Genomic DNA, 16,708 nt, shown 5'->3' with positions numbered 1-16,708 from the left:
AGTCAAACCATTCCCAGGAAACGTTTATTTACTCGGCTGTCCATCGAGCCGCATGCAATTCACTCTGAGCATGGAAACACCCAGAATCGCTTCCTCGTTTTTCAAAGTCTCGTAGATTTGAGTCTTTCAGACTCCAAGCGTATCCTAAATGTTTCATACTTTGTAACCCGCTTCGTTTAATCAGATACACTTCACTTTCTCTTCCGCGGCCATGACTGTTCCTCTTCGTTTGGATGTCATGATCTACAAGATGTAAAAATCTTCGCCAGAACAGTAAAACTCACTCCAATAAAGAGTCACTTGCATGTCGCTGTTTTGGATCCAATGATTGAAAATAGCGGCGCGGACACACTTATTCCGTCGTATTGAGCGGAGCTACTTGAGTTAGCGCTACTGCGGGCTTCCGTATCGTCTCGCCCTCCCTCCCTGTGCTCTGCAACTTCATGTAGATGCGCCACCTGGCGTTGAAATGCCTGTCGTTACAAGTCCAAATGAAATGAATGCAATCATTTACATCGAACCTTAATTGAGTACTGTACCAATCTTCGGCGGGCCGGATTTAAAAAAACAATGGGCCGGATCCAGCCCACGGATTTGCCCACCTCTGTTCTACACCATTATATCATCTGCTAAATGTTGTCCACTCGACATTCATTGCTGCCCGGTAATCCATTTAGGGGGGGTCCCACCATCTGAGATCTTTTCTCAAAATTTGTTGCTCCTTTTTTTCCCCTCTCAATGGGTTTCAGTGAGTTTTCTCTTGCCAAATTGGGAGCAGGAGATGTTTATTTTTATGAACTGTAGGCCTGTGAAGCACTTTGGGACTCTTTTGTGATTAAGAGCTATTCAAGTGAACTTGACTTTATTTTTTAGGCATACTTTCGGACTCCAAACTGTACCACTTGTGGTGTGTTTAACTTTGGAGGCTCAACTGTCCGGCTCCAGGAAAGATGGCCATTAAGGGAAAACTGGTCATCTGTGCCTTGCAGAAACATGAATCGAACTAAAAACTTGCTGGGAAAATTATGTAATGAATCATCCGCTGCTCAACCCGTATTGTTTTGTGTTTTTTGTTATTGTAAAGTGTCCTTGGGTGTCTTGAAAGGCGCTTATAAATAAAATCTATTATTATTATTATTATATATATATAAGGGGACTATTTGAAAGTGCTCAATGTCCGACAGAGCAGTGTGGACTGGCATCAGAAATTCACTGGCTGTCCTTGAAAGAACATTCAAGGGTAATAAAACAGAAGTGCATAGGTGAGTGCTTTTCTTAAGGTCACACTGCAGTAGCATTTACCTCATGCAGAAGCTTCTCTAGCTTCTCCTGCAGCTCCACAAAGTACCGAGAGGTGACCAAGCCTTTCTGAGACTTGTCCAGGCAGTCTCGCACCAATTCCACCAGCTGGTGCTGGATGAACCCGAGCACACCATCGGCCAGGGGAAGAGCGGTTCCAGGTGAACACTCTTCAATAATGTCTAGAAGTCGACCCTCCATCTGCGCTGTTGCCTAGGAACGTAACACAGATGGAAGACCATTAAAGATTGTGTTAAAAAAGAAGACTGAATAAAGCGCATACATAAAAAAGATGAATTAAGATGGCTTCCAAGTTTCACTGTACCTTGGGAAAGCGTTCTTTATAGACATGATTCATCATGACAATCTCATTGTCAAATGTTCCACTGGTCCGTCCAGGGCTGTATGAGAAACAGGGAAATGTTGGCATTAAAAAAATAACAAGAATTTTTTTAAAACCCTATCAAATCAGTGGCGAGATCTTCCATTTACAGATGCAACTTTTGAAGAATACACAACATTAAACTCCTAAAACGGATGGAAGATTTTCATTTATCATCGTTTTACTTCAGGAAATACTGCGATGAAATCAAAAAGCACCGACCCACCCACCCTTTCATGTCAAAGGGAAGGTTGATTGCACAAGTTCCTTTCGTTGACAGCCATGACTATCACAAACACAATTCATTTGAAAATGCCTCTGTGTTTTAGATCAGTTTCCCATCTGTGGAAGCCATGAGCACTTATGTTGTGTGTCAAGAGTATCAATGGCAACAGGGTACATTTGCAACAAGCCAGAAAAATTAACACACATCAACAACGAGATTCAAATTAGCAACCCTTGGTGCAGCTATACAATGCAACCAGTCAGAACAAGAGCATGTAAGGCAAGTGACATGGCTTTTCTATTTCGGTGGAGTGGTTTAATAAGGTAGCATTGCTGATAATTAACTACCGTATTTTCACGACTATAAGGCGCCATTAAAAGTCTAAAATTTTCTCCAAAATGGACAGGACGCCTTATGATGCGGAGCGTCTTGTCTATGCGCTGAGTTCCAAAACCTGACTGACAGCCGACACGCTGTTTATATAGAGAAAAGGCGGAAGTGACTGTGGACAGGCATGCGGCAAAGAAGTCGGCCAATCAGTGAAGGGTGGGCGTGTATATATACATATATGGAGAGAAAGAGAGAGAAAAGGCAGACGTGAGTGACAGGCATGCGGGGAAGCAGTCCGCCAATCAGTGAAGGGTGGGCGTGTAAGTGGACGCTAAAGGGACGCTACAAGCAGGTACCAACACCTGTATAGAGTGTGGCTATGTGCATTGTTGCAAAACAACTTCGGTTTTGGTTTCTAGGAGCCCCCGAAAATAAATTCTACAAAGAGACACGCCTACGAAGCTCAGTTCAAACTTCAAGCCATCGGTTATGCTTTTGGCATGCGTGCCCATCTCACAGCAGCGGTGAAAAACCAAGTCAAGCAAATGAACTCTGAGCTTGCCGTTATTCCCGGAGGCTTGACTAAAGAACTCCAACCGCTGGACATCGGCATCAACTGGGCGTTCAAAGTAAAGTTGCGAGCGGCATGGGAACAATGAATGATCGATGGCAAACACAACTTTACAAAGAGTGAGAGGCAGCGCCGGGCGAGTTACGCCACAATTTGCGAATGGATTGTGGCTGCTTGGACGAACGTGTCTGCTTGCACTGTTGTTTGAGTTTTTGGCAAAGCCGGCATCATTTCTGTGGAGCCACATGGCAATGAGAGTGACTGACAACGAGAGGGAACACGGCGTTTTTGATGGATTACCGGTACTTGCACAATTGTTCAATTCTGATGCAGAGGATGAGGACTTTGATGGATTTCTGGGTGATGATTGATCGAAAAACGTGAGTACATTGTACGATGGCTAAATAAAATACAACGGAACTCCGTTTTGCTTCGTTGCCTTTTTAAAAACGTGTTTTTAGCTTGTATCTGTATGTCTTGGCATGCTACCGTATGCTACAAGCTAACGTGTTTTTAGCGTGCGCGCATGCATGCCGTATGTTTAAGCTGGCGTATGTTTTACCACTTTAAAATTGCGCCCAATAATACAGTGCGTTTTGTCTATGTGTAAAATACAGAAATAGCACCCATTAATGAGACTGCGCCCAACCATACGGTGCGTCGAATGGTCATGAAAATACGGTACTTGGGGACTTTATGAGGACAACATCATCTCTGCAGGCTTTCCGGAGCTATATTTAAGGACACCACTGACACTTGCCAGTAATCTATTTTAATTTGAACCCCGTGAAATCAACTAAAGGTGTCTTACCAGCACCGCAATGTTGTCTCACAGTTTCTTTTCCTACTGTTGGAATATGACGACGCATGAGGGCAGATCGCGATCGACAGGTAGCTCGCGGACTGGTCCCATGATCACGAGGGGTGGAGAGGAAAAAAAAAACTAACAGAAATTTGTGTATCTCTGTGCATGTTAGGACCGATTTTCCGCACTATTGGGCGCACCAAAAAGTCTTCCATTTTCTTAAAAGCTCACCGAACGCCTTAAAATCCGGTACGTCTTTCGTATGGTCATTATAGTAATACGTCAACTCCAAGATGGCTCCTTCCTGGAGACAATGTTATAACTTGCTGTTGGTTCAGTGAACTTTGTCGCTGCTTTATTAAATAAGTATGTGTTGCAGCTCCGAAAAAAGGAGAGCTGTGGTGTTAATTTTTTAAAACATCCATCCATCCATCCATCATCTACCGCTTATCCGGGGCCGGGTCGCGGGGGCAACAGCTTTAGCAGGAAAGCCCAGACTTCCCTCTCCCTAGCTACTTCGTCCAGCTCTCCCCGGGGGATCCCGAGACGTTCCCAGGTTTTTTAAAACAGTCTCAACAAATACAGGTACGTCTTTGTCTATCTCCGTGCTTTCTTCCGTTCGACTCGAGAGGCGTTCAAGACCGCCACCAAAAAACGTAAACTAACGATTACTTCAATGAAACTACAAAAATTGAAAATAATACATCAAAACTGAAAAGCAAGCAAGGATATAACAAAATAAATTGTATTCCCCCCGACAGAATTTATATTGTGATTTCATCATTTGTGAATACACAATAAAGGAATAAATAACTACGACTGACATCTTGTGTTATTTTGACTTCAAGATGGCGCCGCGAGAGTGGCTGCCTTTCCAGCAGCTCCTATTTATTTTGCTCTGCTACTTCTTCCTCTCATAACTTTGCTGCTGTGAAGTGGGAATTTCTCCATTGTGAGACTATTAAAGTTTTTCTGATTTTATCTTATCTGATTGTACTCTTGGAGCTACGACAAAGGAAATGCAAATGGGTTTTTCGGAGGCGGTCATGAACACCTCTCGAGTTGACCGGAAGAAAAGAAGGGAAGGAGACGGACAAAGACACACCTGAGTTTGTTGAAAAAATGAGAGCTGTGGTTGTGGTTTTAATATTTTTTTAAACGCAGACTGTATTAATGGTTTTCACAGTCTCAGCAAGTCCAGGTACTGTACGTCTTTGTCCGTCTCCGTGCTTTCTTCCGTTCCACTCGAGAGGCGGTCAAGGCAGCCCACGAAAAACGTAAATTAATTCTTACTTCAATGAAACCACGAAGAAAATCAAGCGAGGAAATCACAAAATAAATTCTGTGGGGGGGGGGGATATAGAATTTATTTTGTGATTTCCTCGCTTGATTTTCTGTTTTGATGCATTATTTTTTGATACAGTAATAGTTAATTTACATTTTTCAGAGGTGGTCATGAACGCCTCTCAATTTGAACGGACGCCTCTTGAGTTGAATGGAAGGAGCGTAGCACCATCGAGTGGACGCATTGTAGATTGCGCCTTTTAGTGCGAGGCGTCTAATATATGAAAGAAATTTACACAATAGCCATTCATTGAAGGTGCGCCTCATAATCCAGTGCGTCCTTTCGTGCGGAAAATACGGTAATACACTTTTTGTGTTAATGCACACTGAACCCTAATCATCATATCAGTCTCACTTTCACAAAAAGTATTGAAAAAACAAAACAATAAAATAAATCACAACAATAAAAACAAAAATAGATCACGTTGAACGTACGTACGGTGGCGCGTGAACTAAATCACCGGAAGTTAGTGCTCAGCAGTCTGCAATGGCAGCTTGCGATTAGAGCTGTTGCGATGTCTCCTTTATTATTATCCATCCATCCAATTTCCGAACCGCTTGATCCTCACTAGGGTCGCGGGGGGTGCTGGAGCCTATCCCAGCCGTCTCCGGGCAGTAGGCGGGGGACACCCTGAATCAGTTGCCAGCCAATCGCAGGGCACGCAGAGACGAACAACCATCCACGCCCACACTCACACCTAGGGACAACTTAGAGCGTCCAATCAGCCTGCCATGCATGTTTTTGGAATGTGGGAGGAAACCGGAGCACCCGGAGAAAACCCACGCAGGCCCGGGGAGAACATGCAAACTCCACACAGGGAGGCCGGAGCTGGAATCGAACCCGGTACCTCTGCACTGTGAAGCCGACGTGCTAACCACTGGACTACCGGGCCGCCCATTCCTTTATTATTATTATTATTATTATTATCATCAGGCAAAGTGCATTTTGTGAACAATTCACCGATTGCACTCTTAAAGAATGGGAATCTGGAGAAGCATTATAAAATTGTACGCATGAGCTACGATAGTTAACAGTTAGCAAAAGTGAGTCGCATGCCTCCCTGTCAGGCTGTTGCTCATCATGGCATGTGTGAGTGAGTGCGTGCGCATGCGCACATGCGCATGCGCGGTAATGGCTTGATCGAGGAAGGTTGGTTGATTGAAAAGTAGATCTTCGGTCCAAAAAGTTTGGGCACCCGTGCATTACGAAATGGCCATGAATAAAGTTCTACTTCTGCTCATTCACTGCAATTTCTTAGGAGAGGAAATGTGACAAAGTTAAACAATTTATCATCCAAGGATGCCGCCACCATACCCGATGTGACTGATGAATATATATTCATCGATCCATCCATTCAATATCTGATCCGGTTATCTTCATAAGGGTCGCAGGCATGCTGGAGCCTGTCCGAGCCATCTTCAGGCAACAGGCGGGGTAGACCCTCAACTAATTGGCAGCCAATCGCAGGGCACACGAACCATAAGCATTCGAGATCACAGTACCGTATTTTCACGACAATAAGGCACCATTAAAAGTCTTAAATTTTCTCCAAAATGGACAGGACGCCTTATAATGCGGAGCGTCTAGTGTATGAGCAGAGTTCCAAAGCATGACTGAGAGCGCTTCTGGCCGACACGCTCTTTATATAGAGAAAAGGCGGGCGTGAGTGACGACAGGCATGCGGAAGTCCGCCAATGAGTGAAGGGTGGGCATGTAAGAGGACACTCAAGGCACGTCCCTAGCAGGTACCAGTCGCCAATGAGTGAAGGGTGGGCGTGTAAGAATGGCGCTAAAGGCACGCCCCCAGCAGGTACCAGTCGCCAATGAGTGAAGGGTGAGTGTGTAAGAGGCGAAGAGAAAAACGTGAGTACATTGTAAAATGACGAAATAAATTACAACCGAACTCAGTTTTGCTTCCGTTGCCTTTTTAAAAACGTGTTTTTAGCGTGCGTGCATGCATGCCGTATGTTTAAGCTGGCGTTTGTTTTACCATGCCTGGCTGCGCCCAATAATACAGTGCGTTTTGTGTATGTGTCAAATACAGAAATAGCACCCCTTACCGAGACTGCGCCCAACAACACGGTGCGCCGAATGGTCGTGAAAATACGGTACATGTTTTTGGAATGTGGGAGGAAACTAGAGTACCCAGAAAAAAAACACGCAGGCACGGGGAGAACATGCGAACTCCATACAGGAGGACCAGGGATAATCACTTCTGGATCAACATTGAAATGAAAAATCAACCAGCCGACCTTGCACCACCACTTAATTTTTAAAGCATAACGAAACAGAATGGCATTAAATGTACTTTTCAAAACTAAAAACACGTTTTGGTTTCTTGACTTTATTTGCCCTTTATTTAACCTCCAAATGTCAGATCATTTTGCCTGACCCTGTATATATATTTTATAATGAAATAAATTAACATCTGCGATTGGCTGGCAACCAGTTCAGGGTGTACCTTGTCTGCTGCCCAATGACAGCTGAGATTGACCGGCTCCAGTACGCCCGCAACCCTTTTGAAGATAAATGGATCAAATCATAATATTCCGATTTTGTATGTATGTATGTACAGTATGTGTGTATATACTGTTTTTACATACATACACACATATATACAGTACATACATACACACGGCCCCTACGTGAGCCGTCACCTTACCGTGGTGGAGGGGTTTGTGTGTCCCAATGATCCTAGTAGCTAAGTTGTCTGGGGCTTTACGCCCCTGGCAGGGTCACCCATGGCAAACAGGTCCTGGGTGAGGGACCAGACAAAACACGGCTCACAAGCCCCTTATGATGAATAAAATCAATGGCACTCAGTTTCCCTTGCCCGGACGCGGGTCACCGGGGCCCCCCTCTGGAGCCAGGCCTGGAGGTGGGGCTCGTTGGCGAGCGCCTGGTGGCCGGGCCTACACCCATGGGGCCCGGCCGGGCTCAGCCCGAAGAGGCAACGTGGGTCCCCTTTCTCATGGTCTCACCACCCATGGGAGGGGCCAAAGGGGTCGGGTGCAATGTGAGTTGGGCGGCAGCCAAAGGCGGGGACCCTGGCGGTCCGATCCTCGGCTGCAGAAGCTAGCTCTTGGGACATAGAATGTCACCTCTCTGGCAGGGAAGGAGCCCGAGCTGGTGTGCGAGGCAGAGAAGTTCCGACTGGATATAGTCGGACTTGCCTCCACACACAGCCTGGGTTCTGGTACCAGTTCTCTCGAGAGGGGTTGGACTCTCTTCCACTCTGGAGTTGCTCACGGTGAGAGGCGCAGAGCAGGTGTGGGCATACTCATTGCCCCCCGGCTCAGTGCCTGTACATTGGGGTTCACACCGGTAGACGAGAGGGTTGCCTCCCTCCGCCTTCGGGTGTGGGGGACGGGTCCTGACCGTTGTTTGTGCATATGCACCAAACAGCAGCTCAGCATACCCAACCTTTATGAGTCCTTGGAGGGTGTGCTGGAGAGTATTCCGGCTGGGGACTCCCTTGTTCTGCTGGGGGACTTCAATGCTCACGTGGGCAATCACAGTGAGACCTGGAAGGGCGTGATTGGGAGGAACGGCCCCCCCGATCAGAACTCGAGTGGTGTTTTGTTATTGGACTTCTGTGCTCGTCACGGATTGTCCATAACGAGCACCTTGTTCAAACATAAGGGTGTCCATATGTGCACTTGGCACCAGGACACCCTAGGCTGCAGTTCGATGATTGACTTTGTGGTTGTATCATCGGATTTGCGGCCGCATGTTTTGGACACTCGGGTGAAGAGAGGGGCGGAGCTGTCAACTGATCACCACCTGGTGGTGAGTAGGCTCCGATGGTGGGGGAGGATGCCGGTCCGTCCTGGCAGACCCAAAACGTATTGTGAGGGTTTGTTGGGAGCGTCTGGCGGAATCCCCTGTCAGAAAGAGTTTCAACTCCCACCTCCAGCAGAGCTTTTCCCATGTCTCGGGGGAAGCGGGGGACATTGAGTCAGAATGGACCGTGTTCCGTGCCTCTATTGTTGAGGCGGCCAATCTGAGTTGTGGACGATGGTGCCTGTCGTGGCGGCAACCCCTGTACTCGCTGGTGGACACCAGCAGTAAGGGATGCCGTCAAGCTGAAGAAGGAGTCCTATTGGGCCTTTATGGCCTGTGGGACCCCAGAGGCAGCTGACGGGTATCGACTGGCCAAGCGGAACGCAGCTTCGGTGGTCGCCGAGGCAAAAACCCGGGCGTGGGAAGAGTTCGGTGAGGCCATGGAAGCCGACTTCCGGACGGCTTCGAGGAAATTCTGGTCCACCATCCGACGTCTCAGGAGGGGGAAGCAGTGCACCACTAACACTGTGTACAGTGTGGATGGGGCGCTGCTGACTTCGACTTGGGACATTGTGAACCGGTGGGCAGAGTACTTCGAAGACCTCCTCAACTCCAACAACACGCCTTCCTTGGAGGAAGCAGAGTCTGAGGACCCTGAGGTAGGCCCTCCTATCTCTGTGGTTGAAGTCACCGATGTGGTTAAAAAGCTCCTCGGTAGCAAGGCCCCAGGGGTGGATGAGATCCGCCCGGAGTTCCTCAAAACTCTGGATGTTGTGGGGCTGTCCTGGTTGACACGCCTCTGCAACAACGCGTGGTCAACGGGGAGAGTGCCTCTGGATTGGCAGACCGGGGTGGTAGTCCCTCTTTTTAAAAAGGGGGACCAGAGGGTGTGTTCCAACTACAGAGGGATCACACTCCTCAGCCTCCCTGGTAAAGTCGATTCAGGGGTGCTGGAGAGGAGGGTCCGTCAGGAAGTCGAGCCTCAGATTGAGGAGGAGCAGTGTGGTTTTCGTCCAGGCCGTGGAACAGTGGACCAGCTCTACACTCTTAGAAGGGTCCTCGAGGGTATGTGGGAATTCGCCCAACCAGTCTATATGTGTTTTGTGGACTTGGAGAAGGCGTTTGACCGTGTCCCTTGGGGAGTTCTGTGGGGGCTGCTTCGTGGGTATGGGGTACCGAACCCCCTGATACGGGCTGTTCGGTCACTACACCACCGATGTCAGAGTTTGGTTCGCATTGCCGGAAGTAAGTCGGAATCGTTTCCAGTGGGGGTAGGACTCCGCCAAGGCTGCCCTTTGTCGCCGGTTTTGTTCATAACTTTTATGGACAGAATTTCTAGGCGCAGCCGAAGCGTTGAGGGGGTCCGTTTTAGTGGCCTCAGTATTGCATCTCTGCTTTTGCAGATGATGTGGTACTGTTGGCTCCTTCAAGCAGGGCTCTCCAACTCTCACTGGAGCGTTTCGCAGCCGAGTGTGAAGCGGTTGGGATGAAAATCAGCACCTCCAAATCTGAAACAATGGTCCTCAGTCGGAAAAGGGTGGAGTGCCCCCTCCGGGTCGCGGAGGAGATTTTGCCCCAAGTGGAGGAGTTTAAGTATCTTGGAGTCTTGTTCACGAATCAGTGATGTGTTCCTCAAGCCGGTCCTTGGCCTCGAGGACCGAAGGGCGGTCCTTGGTCCTCGGCCTTGGCCTCGGAGTCAAGTCCTTGGTCCTTGGCCTTGGCCTCGGAGTCAAGTCCTTGGCCTTGGCCTCGGGTTGCCGGTCCTCGGACACAACGAGGGATTAAAGCCTCTAATCCTTCGTCCACAGGTTTAAAGTGGGCCAGAGGACCGCAAAAATCATGAAGAAATCAATCAAAATCCATCCAGGGAAACCCACGATGACTTTATCTGGCGCTTTAAAAGGGGCGGGGCTGCCACTGACAGTCAGCACAACGTGTAAAGAGCGGCATCACAGTTAGTTTCAATCACGGTTCGTTCCGTTCGCGATCGGCAATTTAAATCGCGCGTAAAGCCTTTCTGTAACAGTGGTGTCTTTTATTTAGTTATGTTCGCACAGTCGTCACGTTTGTGTGGTGGCACTAGAATGTTTGTTTGAACCAAGTAATTTGCGTTACAACTGGAGTCAATAATGTTGGCACTTCACTTCCGGGTTTGGCCGTTGGGATTTGGAGTCCTTTTGCTCGATTCCAGTTATGTTTGCTGAATGCTTTCTCATGTTTGGAATTGTGAATATTGATAATACATAGTTTAAACTCATGGTTGATTTAATTATTTTTTATTATTGTGAAGTTGAAGGTATTAAATTAATTAATGTAGTATTAGTGGTAGTGGTAATAATAGTAGTACTCAGAGAATGTTTCGAGATTCAGCCATCTCGTTACCTCTGCGTCCCGCGTCCTAGATGCATAATTTTCCCACGGGACGCACAGTTCCGAATAACGTGCATTTTTGGGACGCAAGGAAATTTCTCACAATTAAAAAACAAAAAAAAACTACGGCAAGCCTGAGGATTTCACGGTAACAATCGTTACCTGTAGCGTGTCGTTTCCGTGGCGTCATTTTAACGGTACCGAAAAATAGTTTAAACATAAAAGTCACCGCCCACGAGTTGACTGTGTGATCAACGCGATTTCACTGTGCCTGTATGTGTGTTTGTGGTGTGGTGTGTGAGTGTCTTTCTTCTAATTTACTTTCGTTTTTTGTTTTTTTTCGGTGTTGGGGGTGCAACAGATTTACGTTGCTATTTTAGTCCGCAAACTGAGGAATCGCGCGGATGAAAGTTTGAGATGGCGGCGAAAAAAAACTCACAAAGGTCTACTAATTACGACATTTAAGAAATGGGAATGCCAGTCTGATTTTTCGTATGAATCGTCCAAAGGGCGTATCACTAAACTCATCTGGAATGTAAGCACAGAACACGAGAGCGAGATACAACGAGAGGCACGATTACGAGGCAAGTTGGTCATTAGATTTGTAGGCTAATCGTGATGAAAAATATTATGAAAGAGTATTGGTTATTCTATAATTTACTGGTTGTAGCATGGTAACTTGATGAATAAAACATTCATCACAAGGTGTAGTAATGCTAATGTTAACTGTTGGTAGAACTCATGATGACGTGTGTTAAATTCTTTCGTCAAATTGATCGTAGATTACACATGCATCGTTTTGGGAAGAGCATGTCAAGTATTGATGTGTCAATACTTACCTGTATTAATGATTACCAGTAAATTAATCTTTGTAGTGTGAGATTGGAAAAAATACTCTGATGATGCCACATGAGTACACCAGTTTGTGATCCATTTATTTTTTGGAATAAACCTGGAGTACACAGCTACTTCTGTAATGTTCATTGTTAATGCATCGTTTTCAAACATTTACCCTTGAAACATTGTACTTTTGAGTGTCAGAATTCTTGATTATGAATATCGGTCAAAATAGAAAAATGGGTTCCATGATGAACGTTTACGGAACCCAACATTAGTTACCATGGTTTCCCTGGGTAATCCGACGGAACCGAAAAACGGTTACCATAAATTTCCGAAATCCTCAGGCCTGCTACTGAATTATTTAAATTTTTGCAGTATTTGTTTATAATTGTATGTATATGTTGTTGTTTGTGTTATTATCACATGCAATTGAATAAGTAGACCATTTCAGAATTCGAAATTTGGGACTCTCGCAATGCATAATGGGACTCATATTTTTCTGATCAGCGAGTCCCTGGGACTCGCTGCCGGGAAACTGTAAAATTATCACTGAGAGATTACCGCTTTTTCTGCAGTCATTGATTGACTTCTATGCAAAATCATTTCTCAACTTGTCTTCCGTGCCATGTCATGCCTGTTGAGTGTTGATTTACTTCATATTAAGAAACTACTGCACTAAAACATTCATTCATAAATGTATATCATATGCTTTTATTTTTGTTTTTCTCAGTATAAATAACACGTACCCTGACTGTTCTACTCTTTGAATAAAAACACTTCATTCAAGCCTTCGGGAGTGCAAGGGGTTATGATGGAGGGGTGTTGCAAATCATGAAGACCTGCCAAGTGGTATGATAGCATTGTTTTATACATGTCCTCGGCTAGGCCTCAGCTTCAAAATCAGTCCTTGGTCCTTGGCCTTGGCCTCGGAGCCAAGTCCTTGGTCCTTGGCCTTGGCCTTGCTTCGGAAAATTTTCCAAGTCCTTGGCCTTGGCCTTGGCCTCGGAGTCAAGTCCTTGGCCTTGGCCTCGGGTTGCCAGTCGTTGGACACAACACTGTAACGAATGAGGGCAGAAGGGAGCGAGAGATCGACAGGCGGATCGGTGCAGCATCTGCTGTGATGCGGACGTTGTATCGGTCTGTCGTGGTAAAGAAGGAGCTGAGCCAAAGGGCGAAGCTCTCAATTTACCAGTCGATCGACATTCCAACCCTCATCTATGGTCACGAGCTATGGGTCGTGACCGAAAGAACGAGATCCCGGATACAAGCGGCCGAAAGGAGTTTTCTCCGCAGGGTGTCCGGGCTCTCCCTTAGAGATAAGGTGAGAAGCTCGGTCATCCGGGAGGGGCTCAGAGTCGAGCCGCTTCTCCTCCACATCGAGAGGAGCCAGATGAGGCGGCTTGGGCATCTGATTCGGATGCCTCCTGAACGCCTCCCTGGTGAGGTGTTCCGGGCATGTCCCACCGGGAGGAGACCCGAGGAAAACCCAGGACACGCTGGAGAGACTATGTCACCCAGCTGGCCTGGGAACGCCTCGGGATCCCCCGGGGAGAGCTGGAAGAAGTGGCTGGGGAGAGGGAGGTCTGGGCTTCCCTGCTAAAGCTGTTGCCCCCGCAACCCGGCCCCGGATAAGCGGTAGAAGATGGATGGATGGATGGATGGATACACACGGTGTTATAAAAAATAAAATTAAAAAAGAAATCCTTGTCTCACCCCTCAGGTAGTGTCCGTCCCTCATTCAGCTCGGGTCCTCTACCAGAGGCCAGGAAGCCTGAGGGTTCTGCGCAGTATCCTTGCTGTTCCCAGCATTGCACATTTCTGGACTGAGATGTCCGATGTTGTTCCCGGGATCTGTTGTAACCACTCATCTAGTTTGGGGGTCACTGCCCCGAGTGCTCCGACCACCAGAGGCACGACTGTCACCTTTACATTCCAGGCTCTCTCCAGCTCCTCTCTGAGCCCTTGGTATTTCTCGAGTTTCTCGTGTTCCTTCTTTCTGATGTTTCCATTACTTGGGACCGCTCCATCCACAACAACGGCTTTCCTCTGCCCTTTATCTATGATCACAATATCTGGTTGGTTCGCCATTACCATCTTGTCAGTCTGGATCTGGAAGTCCCACAGGATCTTTGCTCGGTCATTCTCCACCACCTTCGGAGGTGTTTCCCATTTTGACCTTGGGGTTTCCAGTCCATACTCCGCACAGATGTTTCGGTAGACTATGCCAGCCACCTGGTTATGGCGTTCCATGTAGGCTTTCCCTGCCAGCATCTTACACCCTGCAGTTATGTGTTGGATCGTCTCAGGTGCCTCTTTGCACAACCTATACCTTGGGTCTTGTCTGGTGTGGTAAATCTGGGCCTCAATGGCTCTGGTGCTCAGGGCCATTAAGATTAACGCGGCACACGTCACAGCGGATGTTACGTTTCTCTATAAATAAACCAGAAACAAAACAACAAGCGCGCTGCACAGGTCCACGCACGTTTGTTTTGCCAGCCACGGCAGCGCGAGACACCGAAAACGGATACTTTAAGAGTTTATGAATGGAATGTTTACTTTTAAAAAGTTGCCAGATTGTTCCACTGACAAGACCAAAGTTACCTGTATGTTTTGCAGTCGTAAACTGAGCTATCATCATAGCACGTCGAGTCTGAAATACCACTTAATGGCCAAGCACACAGCTGACGCGAGTACTCCGCCCCCTCGTCTCAGACAGACAGCTATGGATCATTTCAAAGCGAAGAAAATGGATGACATGACGAAGAACAAATTTGCTGAAGCCATAGCTAAATGTATGGCTACTGCATGCAAGCCTGTCAACATTGTCCACAGCTCGACTCAAGCTGAAATCATTCGCATTGCTTCTAACGACTCCACTATGGATTGCCAGCGAGAGGCTCCATTACAAGCTGTGTACAGAGATTGTACGTAGCGGAGAAGGCTAAGGTACACCAAGCGGGAGAAGACACTCTTTCGGGAGAGAAATAAGAGACTAGGTTGATGAGCCTCTGGTGAATAAAGAGCAGGCATTACGTTGATTTCGATGTATGCCACTGACGCGATTGTTACTTGTTTGGAAGTATTTTGTGTGGAAGGTTACAGTGTTTTGTGTCCATATAAATAAAGCGGGTGGAGCTTCTCTGTGTTCGTCTGACAGCGACTGTGCGCTGATGCACGTTGAGAGTTTAGCAGTGCAGTGGTAGCGACCACACTGAAAATAAAACGTCTCCAGTGTTGTCATCGAACCAAGTGTAGTCATCCGAAATGATGTCTACACAAAACCGTAGAGAGACTTGCACGCAAGAAGGACCAACACAATCAACATAGCCTGACTGCTGTGTTCAAAGCAAGCTTGAGAAAAACGAAGTATGCAACCATGGCTTAAATCCACTATAGGCTGAGTACTAGTTTACCTAAGATGTGCACTTTGTTATATTGCTCTGTTTTGATTCCATAAAAAGAGCTGTTAAAGCAGCTGTTGTGTGACAAAATATTTTTTTCACTGTTGTTGATGGACAGTAATATTGCGTGAGAGATTGTGTGAATAACTGCTCCAAGTGAAAAATGTTCATGTAAAATTGAAAATCGAAATTGTTATTTCAGTAAATATTTGCATTTTGCACAGAGAAAACTGATTCATGATGATGTTGATGAGAGCATTAAAATGGGGAAAAATATGACAAATAAATATAAAAGGAAATTCAGAAACGATAAAAAATGCGTGAGTGATCACGATTAATTTTTTAGTTCATTTGAGTTAATTGTTGCATTTTTAATTAGATTAAATATTTTAATCGTCTGACAGCTCTAATATATACATACAATATATATACAGTATATATATATCAGGGGATAGAATCAGAGTCGGTCCAGACAAGCGTTCTCATTTTGTATTTGTGTGTTTGACTGTTGGTCCCATTCATTCAACAGCTGTTGTGGCTCGCCTTGTCCACAAGCGAGCACATTACGGTTATTTATGTTCTACATACTACTGTCTCTTCACTCACACAGCAGCATAACTGAAGTTCATTCCTATGTTAATTTTGGGTCGAAACACAAAGTGAGTAACAAACAAACAAAAAAAAACCAAACACACAAATTAAGGAAGTGAAGCCTCATAACTGAAAAACTAAGCTGGGGCACTCACTAGTCAAGATACCACAGTATTTAATGGTACAGTCTAAGAAACAAACCGCTACATTTTGGTGGTCCTCTATGATCACGCACACTTTCATCATCATTCTGGAATTTTCCCATAATCTTTTTATCTCGTTCATCTCCATGACCGAAGATGATCTTGGACTCTTGAACAGTGAACAGCTAGATGACAGGAAATCACTGAACTTAAATGCTAAGCCAAATGGTTAGCTTGGAATGGATGCTACCTGAGACTGCGCGAGCGGAGCCTGACAGGGGGAGAAGTGTGTAGTAGTCCTTCTTCATCTGCCACACTTTCTGTGCTCCGGAAATGTTTAAACAGGAAGTGGAGATCATCTTGTGTTGGCTGGAGCGGCAGCTGATGCAAGAGCTCCTGGGAAGATGATGACTGACAAAGAAAAGAAGACGGGTGAGGATAAGCAGGACATGAATAACAGCGGGTGCTTCAAAACATTCACTTTTGCTTTACATGGACGTGTATGAGGATAAGATAATAAACAGCATAGATGTTCCAAACAAAACACAAATTCTCTTTTTGTTATCTTTGTCAGTCTGGAGGATGTGAGCTTAAATGTTCTGTTAAAGAAGGACTTTTATTT

General features: G+C 46.2%; 1 protein-coding gene across 2 annotated transcripts in view; it reads right to left on the bottom strand.

Moving 5' to 3' along the window:
• Positions 1–16,708, bottom strand: part of LOC147195340 (microtubule-associated serine/threonine-protein kinase 3-like) — a 61,828-nt gene that overhangs the window by 22,141 nt on the left and 22,979 nt on the right. For both annotated transcript variants that reach the window (XM_086128303.1, XM_086128304.1), the window contains exons 6-8: positions 16,337–16,497; positions 1,625–1,700; positions 1,303–1,512 (exon numbers count right to left, since the gene is read on the bottom strand). In XM_086128303.1, the coding sequence (XP_085984429.1) occupies positions 1,303–1,512; positions 1,625–1,700; positions 16,337–16,497 (447 nt within the window). The remainder of the gene's footprint in view (positions 1–1,302; positions 1,513–1,624; positions 1,701–16,336; positions 16,498–16,708) is intronic.

The sequence above is a fragment of the Hippocampus guttulatus genome, chromosome 14 (assembly GCF_054856545.1).
Source record: "Hippocampus guttulatus isolate MCC_2025c chromosome 14, RoL_Hgut_1.0, whole genome shotgun sequence".
In the NCBI taxonomy this organism is placed as follows: Eukaryota; Metazoa; Chordata; class Actinopteri; order Syngnathiformes; family Syngnathidae; genus Hippocampus; species Hippocampus guttulatus.
The sequence above is the reverse complement of the archived record's forward strand: the minus strand, read 5'-3'. Positions and strand labels throughout refer to the sequence as shown.